The sequence below is a fragment of the Dreissena polymorpha genome, chromosome 15 (genome assembly GCF_020536995.1).
Source record: "Dreissena polymorpha isolate Duluth1 chromosome 15, UMN_Dpol_1.0, whole genome shotgun sequence".
In the NCBI taxonomy this organism is placed as follows: Eukaryota; Metazoa; Mollusca; class Bivalvia; order Myida; family Dreissenidae; genus Dreissena; species Dreissena polymorpha.
This window is the reverse complement of record NC_068369.1, coordinates 2017848-2035034: the sequence shown is the minus strand read 5'-3', so window position 1 is coordinate 2035034 and position 17187 is coordinate 2017848. Positions and strand designations below refer to the sequence as shown.

At 36.6% G+C, this 17187-nt stretch overlaps 1 protein-coding gene across 2 annotated transcripts in view; it reads left to right on the top strand.

Moving 5' to 3' along the window:
• The window catches only part of LOC127860496 (helicase with zinc finger domain 2-like), a 268978-nt gene that overhangs the window by 18626 nt on the left and 233165 nt on the right, over positions 1-17187 (top strand). The window contains exons 12-20 of one of the 2 annotated variants that reach the window (XR_008039821.1): positions 83-171; positions 942-1106; positions 1294-1431; positions 1553-1938; positions 2174-2404; positions 2628-2864; positions 3407-3557; positions 3691-3858; positions 4050-6252. Coding sequence is in view for 1 of the 2 variants with exons in the window: in XM_052398602.1 (XP_052254562.1) it covers positions 83-171; positions 942-1106; positions 1294-1431; positions 1553-1938; positions 2174-2404; positions 2628-2864; positions 3407-3557; positions 3691-3858; positions 4050-4465 (1981 nt within the window). In the remaining variant the exon portion in view is untranslated. Of the gene's footprint in view, positions 1-82; positions 172-941; positions 1107-1293; positions 1432-1552; positions 1939-2173; positions 2405-2627; positions 2865-3406; positions 3558-3690; positions 3859-4049; positions 6530-17187 lie in introns of those variants that run through there. The other variant, XM_052398602.1, reaches the window with a different exon arrangement.

Sequence of the window (17187 nt, the reverse complement as noted above, 5' to 3'; positions counted from 1 at the left end):
TGTAAATGAAAACGGATTTCGACAATTGTTGAATATGAAAAAAGTATGTTAAATAAAAAGACTCGTTATTTTCATGTTGCAGGAGGACAGAAACGTTTATCAAGAAGCTAAAATCATGTGGCAATTCTTTGGCGGTAAAAATTGCCCTCAACACCAAAATACCAGATCTTGGTAAGAATGTGTAGTTAAGAGATGGTTTAATATGTTTCAAAGCGGTAACCATAGTTTAATACTAGTTTTCAAAATAGTGTCGACACAGGTGTTGATACCTTCGTGTTTTTTTCCGTTATCCATTTGCGTTTATCGTATTCAGCACTCTCCATTTACTTTCTGGACTTCATTCGATGATTATCTTAACGTGGAGTGTCATTTCATATTCCGACCTTGAGATATAGCAAGCTTGCATGGAGACCTAGCTTGGTATTGTAGTGTGGTCTAGTCCGGTCAAAGTCAATGTTATTAAAAATTGAAGAAGAAAAAAACATGTTCGCGTAATACGTTTTGTTTGGATGGAGACATTGCGCTGACATTTTTCTAAATGTGGCTTACAGTGAATATATTTATTAGGTTCTGATGATGATATATACATAGCTTGCATATACCCCTATCGTTGTATTGTATTAGGGGCAATTTAGGAGAAGAACAAGGTTGTTTGGCTTTGATTATTATTTTAAATTTTGTTGCGAATGTGTCTAATATTGGCCAATCGGAAGTCAATGTTTCTGTTAGTAAAAACATGAATAAACTTGATCGTGGTATTGCGCTGTACGTGTGTGTGTAGCTAGGATTTTTTAACATGTATATGTTAAACGTTTAAAACCTTATGCTGTGTAATTGTCAGGTTAATTGTTTAAATTTATCTGCAAACGATGTACCTGGAAAACATAACGAAAGAAGAAAATGTTCACATGTGTTAAATAAAAAAATGTTTGCTTCTTTAGATCGAGATCATGCACATATTGTGACAACATTGAGAGAGCGAGACTTGTATTTTGACGGAACGCAAGGCAGTGATGAAAGACCGCTTCCGAAAAACAATCAAAAGCAACAGGAAGCCATCGACAAAGCACTTACATCAAGATTCACGCTGATACAGGGTCCACCTGGTAAATAGTTAGATGGTTCTTCGTTTCAACCACACAAAACATAATCATTTTTTAAATCGGAAGTGATATCGTTTGAAGATGCTATTTGTTATCAAATTTGACACCTGTTGTAAGAGAATACTAATAGATTATATTTCAATAGTTTTTATATATTGTAAGCCATATATTTTTGTATTATGATTTCCAGGAACTGGAAAAACTTACACAGGGATCAAACTTATGTACCTATTTGACAAGATAAATCGCATTCTACACAAAGAAGGGAAACCTAGCAAGCAAGTGTTGTTCTGTGGACCATCAAACAAGTCGGTTGACCTTGTTGCCAGTAAGTACTGAGCATTTTATTGTCAAGCTTGTAAATGCATGCAGGTTGTGTGCTTTTGTGTTTTCCGGTATTGTAACAATATCGGATGCAAATATAAAGCAGAGCATTCTATATTTTGCAGGATGGATGTTGTATCGAATGGGATCATACAAACCAAATTTTGTAAGAGTGTACGGTCGGTCCATTGAAGCGATCGACTTTCCCATTCCGGGGCGCACTTTTTTATCCAAAAAGAGCACACGGACTTCCAAAGCAGATGAGAGTCTTAAATCAGTGACGCTACATCATTTGATACGCGAAAAGGGGAAACCTTACGCAGAGGACATAAAAGCAATGGACCGCTTTTTCAAGAAAAACAACTATGCTCCAATGCCCGAGCAGACTAGACAATATGTGCATCTTATCCGTGAGGCATCCATAGACGAGATACGCAAGCACGATGTTATACTGTGCACCACTGCAGTAGGCTCAAATCCCAAAGTGTTGGAAGCTACGTCAGTTCACCAGGTATGTTAATTTGTTGTTTGGGTTGTCCGGTTTCTTTGCCTTTATGTGTTGGTACTACAGACCAGACAGTTAAAGAAGTAATGAACATCTTGGAGCATTTTGAGGCTTAAATGTTTTGTTGTAATCCTATAGTCTTGTATTTATGGCGAGTAATTTCAAAACAACGTTCACGATCTTCCAATAATTTAATATGACGATATTTAATATAAATTAAGAGTACATCCCGTTTTTATAGGTTATTGTCGATGAAGCTGGAATGTGTCCTGAGCCACAATGTTTGGTTCCGATTATTGCTACAAAAGCTGAACAGGTGGTTCTTATTGGGGACCACAAACAGCTACGGCCGATCATCATGTGTAGAGAGGCTGGACAGCTGGGCTTAGAGACGTCGCTGTTTGAGAGATACGCCACGTCGAGCAGCTCTTGCAACGTTCAGTTTATTATGCTGAATGAACAGTATCGAATGGTAATAAAATTGCATGGATGTGCGTCATTTGTATAATCCTCGTGTGATAATGGGTTATCTGATAAAATAGAGAATATTGAATGAAGTGATAACTTTTTACTATAAACGATAACAAAATATAAAACATATACCTGCTATTACAATTTATATTCCAAAATGGAATAAAATAACGAAGTATAGCTATTATAGTATTAAAGTATATAAGCATGTCATTTTATTGAAGCATCCAGAAATCTGCGAATTCCCATCACGACAATTTTATGAAAAGAAGCTAGAGACGCGACCTGGTCTCTGGTGCTTCAAAGCACAAGAGCAGCCCTTGAAGATTTGGCCTATGGACCGCTACGGCACCTATCCCCACGTCCTGTTGCACGTGGAGGGAGAGGAAAAGGTTCTTACTGTGTCTACGGAAGACGGAAACGAACAATCGAAGAGTAATGAAGCAGAAATCAATGAAGTGGTAAGTATGTGTTGTTTATAGAAATGCGATGGTTTCAAACTATGTCTTATTGAGTTTGTAAAATTTTTCAGTTAAAGGAAGAAACTTATCAACAAAAAACATCCATCTCGTGACAGCAACTTGATTTAGTCCTGGACATTTCATGTGAATATACTGCAAAGTAACGTTAAATCATTTAATTTATTGTGTATGTCTTAGAATCTTGCTTTTAATTTGACATTATTGGTGAGCACTCTAACAGCTTGTGTTACTAGCATTTTAGCATATCCGGCGTTAGTGTTGTATCTGAATTTATTTACATAACAAAAATACATAATAGCCTTCGAATGTACGTTAATGAATGCTAGGTTTTAAATAAATTACTCCCTTCAGTAACGCTTCACACTAGATCCTTTATGCTAATTCATTCCGTCAGTTCACTGTTCTAAATGTGTTTGTTGAATGCAACTACATTCTCTCATGTAAGGTAAGTTATTCAACACTATGATCAATTATTTTTACATAACAACCGATTTAATGCAACGAATAACTTGATGTTGTAGATGAGAATCTATCGGTATCTAGGCGAGCAGACATCCTACGACAAGATATGCATCCTCTCGCAGTACAATGCACAGTGCGCTGAGATCCGACGCAGACTGAAGGGTGAACAACTGAAAGACGATAAAGTTAGCACAGTTGTATCCAGCCAGGGTAAGAGTTTTGAGTATTTTAGTTTTAACTACGCCCGCATTTTACAATAAAATAAGTTTTACTCGCTTTTCTGTTTTAATGAAACTCAATTTCTAACGCGTACCCTTATAAATTGTCAAATGTGTGTATCTAGGTGGTGAGTGGGATTACGTGATCTTCAGTACCGTACGATCCCTGCCTGAATACAAAATTGAGAAGAATCCCACCTTGGGCTGGTGCAAACGCAATCTCGGATTCATAACTGACCGTAATCAAGTCAACGTTGCCTTGACAAGAGCTAGAAAGGGCCTCGTCATAATCGGTAAGCCTTTTGATATAATTAATTAATAAATGTGCCTTGTTCGTGTATAGCGTTAATATTTTCCAGTTCAAATGTATCAGTTGGTTAAGTGACCAATCAACTATACAATACAGAGAAATCAAATCTTTAATTACGATGAATTGTATTTTGTCTGCTGAAGATCGAATCATATATTGGCTCTGTTTATATAGGAAATAGAAACCTCTTGTATTGTGACAACGTCTGGCGCAAGTTGATCGACAGCTATGAACAAAGAGGATGCGTCATGCCCGCTGACAAATTCCCACAGGAAGGTGTCAAAAAGTCGAGGCTTCAGCTCCTGGAGGAGAGGACGGAGATGAACTTGAGAATTCATGGCGACACGTTGTTTGAACCGGGCGTAGGGAAGGCGACGTTTTACGAGGGGCCTTTCGACTTCACAGATAATGAAGACGACAGTGAAGACGATTATACAGGAGGTACACCGAATGGCAACGCGTCGTGGACCCATGTGTCGTCTGGTCGAAGGGCTGGTTCCGCTATGGGACGTCTAAACCAAAGAGGAGGTCGGTCAACACAGGTGATATATAACAGAAGAGGTGACGACGGTTCTCACAGGCAACAATAAAATCTGGAGGCAAATGTTTTGTAAGGCAAATGTAATATTTACTTTCAGGACTGCCAAGACCGGGAGTTTTTTTTAAATAAATGTCACCAAGATCTTGGAGAGTTTGATTATGTTTTTGAATCAGTATCATTTGTTTCTGATCATAGATCATATTTAAGAAATATGTGTAATCTATCATACTTATGTGATAATTCATTATCAATGTTTTGTCATTTATATGATAATTATTTTAACCCGAATGCAGATGTTATGCCCGGCGAATATTAAACCAATACTAGGGGTTCTATTATGAAATAATTCAAAAGGTTGAATGATTTGTGATTTGTGAATATTGTAGCAGGACGAATTGTTTGTAACAAAGTGTTCGCAATGCTTCATATATTTTATCGTATGTGTTATTTATCGTAAATATGCCTTATGCGCAAATGTATGTGTATTTCATTTTATTATGTAATGGGACCGAAGCAAATGTTCTCATTAATATATTTTTATTGTATTTGTATGTTGGAATATAAAATGTTATAATATTGTTTTTGATGGTGATGATGGAAAATCGTTTTTTTTCAACAACAATATATATGGTTATATTTTGTAGGATAACGTAGTATGTAATTATTGATCTTGATGTGAAGTATTACATCCCCGAATTATAGTAAAAGAGAAAACACGTTGTATTTTTATCATACCATATATTTTTGTTACGATAGTCTTGTATGTAACATATTTTTTCTTCATATCATGCTACATGCTTTTGTTACATATGATCTTTACTTGACACAACGTTGTTTATAATCAAATGCTCTTATTACATTGAGTCCTGCATAAAACATATTTTTGTTTCTTATCATGCCATGATCTTTTGTTACAATAGAAGCATATCAAATCATCACTGAATCAATCGATTGATATTCAATCGTTACCGTTCGTTCATCAAACGTGTGTGTTGCTCCCCATAACGTCTGTTTTCACGACGTAGATTGCTTGTGTTGTAATTGCTTATTTTATAATCAATGGCTTTCAATTGTTGTTTTTTTGTGTAAAGGGATGGCGTTCTGGTACTGTTTCCTGTTTTGTGTTGCTTTACGTGTCAGTATTTCATTTTGGTTTTCTATGCCTTTTTGGTTACTTACATTTACTCAATACGACTTGTGATGAAAATGCGTTTTATTATGAATATTTTAAAAACGTTCGTCATGTTTTTTGTGTGTAATGTTTACGTTTATAAAACGTATCCGTTGGCTCTGTTTTCAAACATTCAAAGGTTAAATGTTGATCTCTATGTAAATATGTTATTCTTTGTTTACTTTTAATAGTAAAAGAGTGCTTATTGTGTAAGGTTTTTTATGTTTATTTGCCACTAATCATTTTTTTCCCTTAATGTTGATTTATCACTGAACGTTTTTTGAAGTAAGAAATCCCTCTAGAAGTTTTTAATAGCAAACCTAGAATATCGACAGTGATTGGTGAACATAAAAAAGATTTTTCAATTTGGGAGTGTATTTTCACAAAATTTCTCATAAGATAGAAGTAACAAGTCTTGTATTGTGCCATGGTAGTCGTGTACTTTTAAACATGTATGATTTTTTTTATAAAATTGCAATTCCTACATCTGCCAAAAGCTATTAGTGCTGTGCTATATTTTATTTTGATTAATATTTTGACTTATATATCTTCTCGGCTAATTTCATTAATATATATGAATTTATGTTTTAATTGGTCTAATAATAATTTCATAGATCTATCTTTTTTATTTTTCTAAAATTTTGAAAACCATTATTGTTTTATAGGTGACTAGATCTAGCTATGTTGTACGTCTTTCATTAGTGTTGTACCATTATGGGATTAGAACAAAGTCATGTGCAATCATGTAACTGCACGTTAATTTTCGTTCCTTTTCTTTTCATGTCTTTCAATTTCTGTGATAGGTGTTTATACTTAATTTATTTTAATTTTATGTTTCTTGAAACTTTTGATTTTGTCTTAATTATTTTTAATTATTTTGTATTCAAGCTAATTGTGTTATATTTGCCGAAATTTGTGTAATAAAATCAGTAAAGTCGACTATTATGTAGTTCATTTAATTATTGACCCTTTGTGTTTGTGAAATTTCTAATATCAAAAGTAAAAGAAGAAAAAACACGCTACGTTTACATACTGCAAAATAACCAACACACAATTATGTTCTCTCCAAACTTAAAAACTACAATATAGAGATGTGAATAACCTTAGCCTCAAATTTGCAGTCAAAGGCCCACCCTCTAAAAACATGACGTCTTAAAAATATTTTCGTAGCTTTGCTTTGGAGCATAAAATTCAATTGTTTTAGAATTTTGAAACTTGTTGCTGACAGAAATGGTCAGATTTGCGATATCGTGAAAGAAATCTAAAGCCCAGACCCCCAAAATATTTAATAGTAACAACACGTCACAACATGTTGATATATTCATAGCAATAATTTCTTTATTGCGGTCTATCGTTTTTAAACAGAAACTGCGGTTCTGTTTGCAGCTATTCACATGCATTGTGTACAATAAACCATTTGCACAACGGACAATAGGTTATATCACTAAAATCAGATCGGGAAATTTAATATTAACATTCTATTCTTAAGGTTTGTTTAAGTCAAAATCAACTCAATAAAACAACCTGGTTTATTAGTCTATACTCTGCTAACGAAAATTTAGTATTTGATAATCAAAGGACGATATCTCAGTAAATCTAGACTGACGAAGCAGTATTGCGTATGTTCTTGTCAAGTTGAGTCTGACTAAAAAAAACGTGTTCACGTTCAATCTTAAACCTTCTATAAATAGAAAACACAGCCATGATGTGTGTTTCGAAAAAAAGGTTATGAATGGCGTTAGAGAGACGTAAATTATTATTTACACAGCATGAAACCTTCAAACGAAACAAAAAAATATGTGCGGGTTGTGTATCATTAACGCCGGGCTGTATATCATCTTGATCTTACTATGTATGCGCCAGGCCTGGTTGTGCCATCTATGCAGGACTGTGTACCATATGGGCAAATCTGTATATCAGATTTGCATCTTTAAAACATCAATACTGGCAGTTAACCCACTCTACCAGGATGCGCATCGTCTAGGCCGTGCTGTGCATCATCTTCGCCGAGCTGTGAATCTTCAAGGCTGATCTATGTTTAATCAAGGCCGGGCATTGATTCATTCGGGAATTGCTGTGTATCCTTTACGTGAGGCAGTGTTTCATCTAGACCATGTTACAAAACTATTGTGATTGCGTTATATGTTAGCATCAAGAAAGGGCTATGTATAAGCTTCACCGGACTATGCACCATCTAGACCGCGCCACGTAGCAACAACATTTTTTGTATCATTATACTGGATTACGTATCATGAGAGCCGCCTGTTTATCATCTAGACAAGGCTATGTGTTATCTCGACCGACCTACGCATCATTGTCGCATTGTTGGCATCATCGGAGCAGTTCTATGCATTATACAAATCATAATATCCTGATGATGCATTATATACATGTAAACTATTGTATGTATAATCTCGGCCGGACGAATATAATCCAAACCGCGCTTTGTATTATCTTTGTATCATTGCTGATCTTTGTATGAATAATGTCCTGCTATGTTTAATGCAGAGTTTTATATCAACTGGTCTGTGATATGTGTCTTCTAGGCCGACATATGTATTAGTTTGGCCCAGAAATATATCATCTAGCCGTACTTTGTATCATCAATGTCGGACTATGTATATTCTAGGCTAGACTATTTATCATATAGACCTGGCTGTGTATCATCTAGGCCGACTTATGTTTCATCGTGGCTGAGCTATGTATCATCTGACCCGGACGATGTATCAATAAAACCATGCTATATAGTATCTAGGCCTGGCTATATACCATATTTACCAGGTTGTTTATCATATATCTACCCCGGCTATGTAATAGCTAGGTCGGGCTAACTACATTTTATTGTCTAGGCCGGGCGTGAAATTATTATATGTATCAGTTGATTAGTACAGTATAAAAATAATCATAAACCATAATTTATGTAAAAGAGATCATCCGAGAGATCACGGAATAAAACGTGGGAAAATTACAGCCAATCATTTTACAGTTTTCAATATATGTATACAGGCATTTCATTTCAATCAGTATATTCGCAATGAGAAGGTTTACCTCTGTATACCTAGACTAATGTTCGTTATTAATTACGACTGTGGTAGAAAGGCGCCACCGATTTAATGTTAACAAAGATAAATACCGCGATTATTTTCGAATTCAAAACAAACGTGTTCATATCAGGAGTGGCTCCAGCATGTAAGGCTTGGTGGGTAGGGGCAGGTATTCATCATCCAGTTACAGACAGTCATTATGATAATTAAATGAGAGTGATGATGATGTTGATATTGGGGAGGAGAAGTTGGAGGATTCTCCTAAAAATCATTATCATTATCGTCTTCGTCTTCCAGTTCATCATCATCATCAGCAGCAGCAGCAGCAGCATCATCGTCATCATCAACTCCATGTTTTATAATTGCCTTAGCATCATCGTTATCGTAATCATCTTTAATTAAAATAACAATCTCCATTCATCTTCAGACGCAGAAGCAAAATCCTCATTAGCACCAACCTCATCAACTTCTTCTTCTTAATTTTCTTCAATCAGGGTTTTTATTATCATCATTATAATCAGTATCATTCGCTTTCTCTTCTTTCTCTTTCTTCCTCCTTGTAGCGAGATTTTCCTAATTGTTCTTGAAGAATACTTGTTCGGACTGTATTTCAATTTAATCACTACATTGAGTTCATTAATGACACAACACTTTAATAATATTTAGATAGTATTTTATTTTTATTTTAACACAAGTGTCATATTATTCCAAAATAAGCTGGTTTTATTTGTACACTTAATATTTAGTTATTTTAATATTGCTGGTCTTAATTCAACTATAATTCCACAGTAAAAGTTTTCCGATGTTTCTTCTTTAAAGCCTAAATTCCAACTACAATTTTGTCCACAATCACAAAGCAGACACACACTTAGCAACATTCACAACATAAAACAGCCCGAAAATGTCAACTCTCTCACAACAGAGCACATTTAATCTAAAACAAACAAACCCTCTCTCGAACAATATCAGATATCAGATCCAGCATCCACACCCAAGGTATAATTAATCGCAGTTCGCGACACTCCTCATCATCAACATTATCATCATCCTCAGCTTAAACAACATCATCATCTGCAGCAGCAGCATCATTATAAGCAACAGAAGCAGCAGCAGCAGCATGGGCGTCGTCGTTGTCGACGGTAATCGTCCTGTTCAATCGTATTTTTTTGGGCAAATACTTAAGGGAACGTAATGATTTTAAGAGACGTACTGGGTCGGGAAAGTTTAAATCAAGCCATACATGTGTCGCTGGTGGTGAAAAGTGTGTATTAAATGTCACGGTACCGAACGCGGGACTGGCTGCAAACCTTTCACCAACCGGTGACAATGGCGCCCAACGTGAAACCGTTGCGCTTGCAGTTCTCCATAGAATCTGTGCGTGGGTCCGTCGAATAGTAATTCACTGTTACCTGACACTCGATTTCGATGACAAATTACAACTTGGCAAGGGAGAATGTCACGGTACCGAACTAAGGCGACATTGGTGATAAGCTATGTAAGCGGCCAGGTAACCTCATTCAGTAGAGCACTCGCCTTGTAAGCTGTAGGTCCCGGGTTCGAGGTCCGCACAGGCTGCACACTTTTAACCTCCCGGCGACACATGTCTTGTGTCTTTTGCCTAACTTATTGTGCAAAAACAATAGCTAAAAAGGGTGCAGGATCAACGGGGTTCACAGGGATTTACACACGGGCTGGACAGAATGTCAACACAACAATTATAATTTTTTGAAAATATCCCACGTTATTGAAATACATTCACAATAATCTTTAATGCCACAAAACCAGTCTTTTTTGCAGTTTGTGTCCGTATCTTAAGATATCAGAATAAATCATTGAATACGTCTGAAATCGCGTGCACCATAACCGTGTACATGCACCCGATACGACTCGAGTTAGTCTGTTCAACAGGCCTTAGGTTAACGGAGTTAGCCTGTACGGACAGGCAATGGTATTACCATCATACCATTTGGTATGGGGTTAGCCTGTAGATAACCTGGATAAAAGATCTATAAATAAATAGTTTATTTATAGATTACGAAGGAAAAGGGATTAGGTCACGGTATCTCGATCTCTCGATTATTTATTGAAAATAATGAAGAAAAACGCCTTTTTAGGTCTTAAACCAATAAAGAATGGAAATATTGGTTATAAATTTATTTTTTAATCAATGAATTTAGAACATTTTAAGATTAAATATATTGCACACTGACAGTGAATAGATTAATAATTTTGAAAACACTAGGGATTTGTTTATAGTTTGATTATATTTAAGTATAAAATACCAAAAATAATAATCAAATTATTGTAAATAGAACAGGGTTTCATTCAATCATGTATTTATTTATGTATTAATGTATTTTTTTATGAATTTATTTATTTTATTTATTTTTTCATTCATTCATGCGTTCATTTATGCGTTCAATCATGCGTTTATTCATTCGTTCATGTATTTCTTTCTTTCTTTATTCATTCATCTATTTATTTATTTATCTATCTATTTATCTATTCATTCCGTTTGTGCGTACACGGGCTTGTACATTGGTTTATTGGTTCGTTCGTTCGTTCGTAATTTCTTTCAGTCAGTCAGTCAGTCAGTCAGTCAGTCAGTCAGTCAGTCAGTCAGTCAGTCAGTCAGTCAGTCAGTCAGTCAGTCAGTCAGTCAGTCAGTCAGTCAGTCAGTCAGTCACTCACTCAGTCAGTCAGTCAGTCAGTCACTCAGTCACTCAGTCACTCAGTCACTCAGTCAGTCAGTAGCGAGCGAGCGAGCGGGTCGGCCTGTCGGTCGGTCGTTCGTGCGCTCGTTTGTTATTTTGTTCGTTCGTTCATGCGTCCGTCAATTTGTTTGTTCGTTCGTTCGTTTGTGCGTTCGAGCTTTTCTGCGTTCGTAATCATCATCATCATCATCATCATCATCATCATCATCATCATCATCATCATCATCATCATCATCATCATCATCATCATCATCATCATCATCATCATCAACAACAATAACAACAACATCATCATCATCATTATCATCGTCATCATTATCATCATTTTTTTATTTTTTATTTTTTATTTCATTTCTTTATATATTTTGTATTATTTGTATTGTATTACATTAAATGTATATTATGTTAATGCTGCCACGTTAAAACAAAATGCATGTTGAATGAAGTTACAAAAATCGATTGGTGATATCGTCACATAGCAGGAGGAATGGTGCCTTGGGTACTTTATGACATATCATGCCGACAGGGTGATTGATGTCGGTGTGTCATGCTACATTGTCCTGTTTATTGGACCCTTAATGCGATAAAGCCCCTTTTAATAATGGTGATAACTGTAATTTATATTGCTTAACAATAACAACGAGACTGCGAAAACAAATGCCACAGGTTATTTATTTGACTCTTTCTTCGTTTCAATTTATATTAAAAGTATATTGATTATCTGAAGTGTGACTGTCTTTAGTTTGAAGATTTAGTACGAAATTACATAAAAACAATAGGTGTTAATTTACTAAAGCAATTGACTCTTTAACATGTGTTTTTTTTTATGAAACTACGAAAATGGTAGCAAGAAGTATCCTTTTTTAACGATGCTCGGTACATATCCCGATCGTGAAAATTAAGGTTGAAATAAAACGTAATATTTAAACGTTATATTTAAATGATTTTTTAAGTTTTAAGTCGCATATCAAACACATCAAATGTTTTATGTAGTGTATTGTATATTTACGTATGACAGTTTGAAGTCCTGCTGATATAATTTATAAATCATTAAAAAGGGCATATCATATTTCCCGTGCACTTTTATACACTTAATTATAGTATTTGCCGGGAAAGAAAACCATATTGGAAGTAATCAAACTAAACACTTGTGTGCGTACATATAACTTGAACTACATTAAGCACTGTTATATGCGTCCTCATATCAGTCATATGGCATATTATGTATGTAGCATACGTCTGTTCTCAAAAAATGAACTATATGGTATTTAAGTATTTCATTTAGACGCAGTTGTCTGTCCACACATTCTAATCACACATGTATGACTACTTGCGTTTCTTACCTGTACTTTACGACAGAAAATTTAAGTCAGACTACTATATAACGGAGCCGGTCGATGTCTGATCTATATGAATGAACTTGACGCTCAAATGGATAAGATTTAGGGATCACAACCAATTTAAGTCAGACTAATAGCCGGCCGATGTCTGATCTATATCAGATAACTTTACGCTCAAATAGATAAGAAAGGGATCACCACAGCAGGTTGCTAATACACAGTGTAGACTTCCGCTGTTTTATTGTTGAAACATGTATGTTTAGAAAGCATGGCCAAAATAATATGGAATCCAATTTTGAAATAAAAAATCGTCTGAAAATAGCGCCGTTGACTTGTTAATTGAAGAGTATAGATGACACCTGGAGACAACTGAGGACGACACATACAATTAAGTAAATAATAAAACAACTAATAAACATCCTATGGAGCCAGATGATATCTTACTTAAAAGTCAACAGATAAGTTGAGGCTAAAAATCGTATTTTATAAAGGACTATAATTGCATCTTTGTCCAATTAGATGTCTTGCAAGCGAATGTTTATTTCAAATGTAGTATGTGCTGTGATAGAAACCAACTTTGCGCCCAAATTATAAAGTTATTTAATAACGTGCATTGAATTTTTTTCCTGGTATGTGAGAGTTTAAACTTGTATTATACTGTGAAAAGCACCCATGGAACTTCACCGATGTTATTTCTTTTTAATTTTAATAATTTACACTATTTCAATTTAGAACGTTTTATATAATTTTATTTTGTATGTTTGTTACAACAATATATTTAAAAAGAAAAGTAATACATTTAATTAACTAAAAAAAGCTAAAAGGTTGAACACAAAATAAGTAAATAAATTATTAAATACATCAAAAAATGAATGAATAAATAAAGGGCTGGCATGGCTGGCTGGCTGGCTGGCTGGCTGGCTGGCTGGATAGATGGGAGGGAGGGGGGGGGGAGGGATGAAGTAAGCAATGGAGGGAGGAAGGTCGTGAGTGGGAGGGAGGGACGGAGGGAGGAACGGAGGGAGGAACGGAGGGAGGAACGGAGGGAGGAACGGAGGGAGAGACAGAGGGAGGGACGGAGAGAGGGACGGTGGGAGGGACGGAGGGAGGGACGGAGGGAGGGACGGAGGGAGGGACGGAGGGAGGGGAGGGAGGGAGGGAGGGAGGGAGGGAGGGAGGGAGGGAGGGAGGGAGGGAGGGAGGGAGGGAGGGAGGGAGGAGGGAGGGAGGGAGGGAGGGAGGGAGGGAGGGAGGGAGGGAGGGAGGGAGGGAGGGAGGGCAGGGAGGGAGGGAGGGAGGGAGGAGGGAGGGAGGGAGGGAGGGAGGGAGGGAGGGAGGGAGGGAGGGAGGGAGGGAGGGAGGGAGGGAGGGAGGGAGGGAGAGGGAGGGAGGGAGGGAGGAACGGAGGGAGGAACGGAGGGAGGAACGGAGGGAGGAACGGAGGAGGAACGGAGGGAGGAACGGAGGGAGGAACGGAGGGACGGACGGACGGACGGAAGGAAGGAAGGAAGGAAGGAAGGAAGGAAGGAAGGAAGGAAGGAAGGAAGGAAGGAAGGAAGGAAGGAAGGAAGGAAGGAAGGAAGGAAGGAAGGAAGGAAGGAAGGAAGGAAGGAAGGAAGGACGGAAGGACGGACGGAAGGACGGACGGAAGGAAGAAGGACGGAAGGAAGAAGGATGGAAAGATGGAAGGAAGGTTGGATGGATGGATGGATGGATGGATGGATGGATGGATGGATGGATGAACAAACGAACGAACTCATGAACAAACGAACATAAATACATACATGAATGAATAAATGCATGAACGAACGAACGAATGAATGATCGAATGAACGAACGAACGAACAAACGAAAAACAAGAAATAACCAAAGACCAAAATCAAAAAAGAACGAAATAACAAAAGAACAAACAAACGAACGATCCGAGGAACGAACCAAAGAACGAACGAACCCACCAACAAACAATAAACAAACGCACGAACGTCACAAACGAACAAACAAACGGATGGACGAACTGACGGACGGATGGAAGGATAAATGAATGAATTAATTAATAATTAGATAAATAGATGGGTAATTAATTAAAAAATAATTAAATAAAATTACGTTCATACTTTTTGTTTGTTATTATTTTTGCTATTGCATACTTAAATATAATTTAACTACATGTATCAACAAATGCATAGTGTTTTTCAATGTTATGAATCTATTGTACATTTCACAGGTATTTCAAATAAACCACGCGGTAACAAGATAGATTCACTTAAGCATTTATTATATTCAATCTTAAAATGTTCTAAATTCCTTGAATAAAATTAATATTTGCATTCCATATTTCACATATTTATTAAGTTCAAGACCTAAAAGGGCGTTTTTCTTCATTATTTTCAATAAATAATTGAGAGATCGAGATACCGTGACCTAATCCCTTTTCCTTCGTCATCTATAAATAACCTATTTATTTACAGATCTTTTATCCAGGTTATCTACAGGCTAACGCCATACCAAATGGTATGATGGTAAAACCATTGCCTGTCCGTACAGGCTAACTCCGTTAACCTTAGGCCTGTTGAACAGACTAACTCGAGTCGTATCGGGTGGTACATGAATGCTGTACACATCGAATTTCGGCCTAGAACACAGGCTTATTAAATAAAGTAATTCTGATGTATTTCACAATGCCGTGAGCAGCATAAAAATATATCTTTAATGCACTAGTTGAAATTCTTAAGAAAAATGGATTGACCGGTGAGTTAACATCTATTACATGAACACCACAAAGTCACGTGATCCTGCACTTTGTTATATGTCAATGGTAAACTATTAAATATGCCGTAAACGTAAGAACAAATAGTGATTGGTACATTTTATTGAACATATGAGATCTGTGTCTAATATGTAAACGATAGAGAAAAACGAGCGAAAGAAGCTTTATATGTAGAATGTACTAGTTTTTATCTTTGTCCATTTTTCGCCAGTATATGTATGCAAAACAAAAATGTTCAGCAAATTCTGGAAATGAGACAGCACCATATTGCCTCGTCTTTGCGCCGCTAGTGAAGAAAAAAATCGTCTAAAAATAGGTATGAATATGCAATTTTGAATCTATAGATCTGCTGATAAAAGCTCTAGGAGTCAAAAAGATGGTTAAAACTCGATTTAAATCTCGGGATTCCACAACCAGCGATGTGCTTGCTGATTGGTGGACAATCTAACCGCTTTATGTGGGATTTCGGGATTCTTTTTTTTTAAAACACAACTTCCGTGTTAACATATTGGCTACTTATTGTTTGATAAAAAGAAAAGTGTATGTCAGCTTATGCTTTGAACTTAGCTCATAACAAAACTAAAATTGAGTGTAACCAGTAGCAACTGGAAAAAATCATTATTACCGTTCTTGTCGTTACATTATGCATCAAGACTAACTGTCCAGCGCATTTGAAACCTTTGTTTACATACATTTCAACTAACCGACATTTTAAACACACGAGTGATTTCATTGGGCCAATACGGAGGTGTGTCTTTACAACTGGAGATTTCATTCATAAAGACCGCATGATCATTGTCAACTGGGTCATGCGAGTTGTTCATCGTGTTATTTCTTAAAACTTACATAATGGACCGTGACCCGTTTTCTCGAAGGAAATTCAATCATTTCTCCCAGTCCTTAACACTGGCGTGTCACCAACATTTTCTGCAACAGCACACATCGTGCCATTAAACACGTACAAACAATGGGGACTTTTTGGTCCACATGTAGCCATTGCACAGCATCATGCCGTAATCCCAAAATAGAAGAGACAATTAGAATAGTTCTGTCACTTAGTAATAGGTATATCAACGGACACATTAACTAGTTTAATTTCGAAAAAAGCAATGTATAAAACTTTCGCATTCCGCATATTTGTCTGTGGGCCATAGTCGATCACTAACACTTTTATCGTATACATGCTCACTGTGGAAACAACTCTTATAATTAAACTACGTCATCGATGAAGTGTTCAAACGTTCGTCATGAATTCGTATTGGTTCCGAAATTAGTAAATTGGGTGATGTGCAATAACAACATCAACAACAAAAACTACGATAATGTTACTTCAAGAACAAATATCTTAGTGGAAAATGATATCTTTATCTTTACACCAATACACGCTACCAGACGTATAAAATAGCAAATTACAACATAATGTATTATAAGTACAGTATATAATGTAGTTCATAGTAAAATCGTCCTGACGTTAAACAAAATGCCGTTAATATAGTTTTCACATCTTATACATGCATATATACATGCAAGAGTTCGGGCATTCGCACCGAGTTTTCATCATCTGATAGCAACGTTCAACACCGGCTTGACACAGCTCCCCTGAAACATTGGAATCACGACAAGATATGAACCACGTACAGGAACAGTCCAGATTGACACGTATTTGATCGTGCGGGCTAGCACGGCTATCTGGGCATGAGGGGTTCTGGGGTGCGGGTCAACAACGCAACAAGGG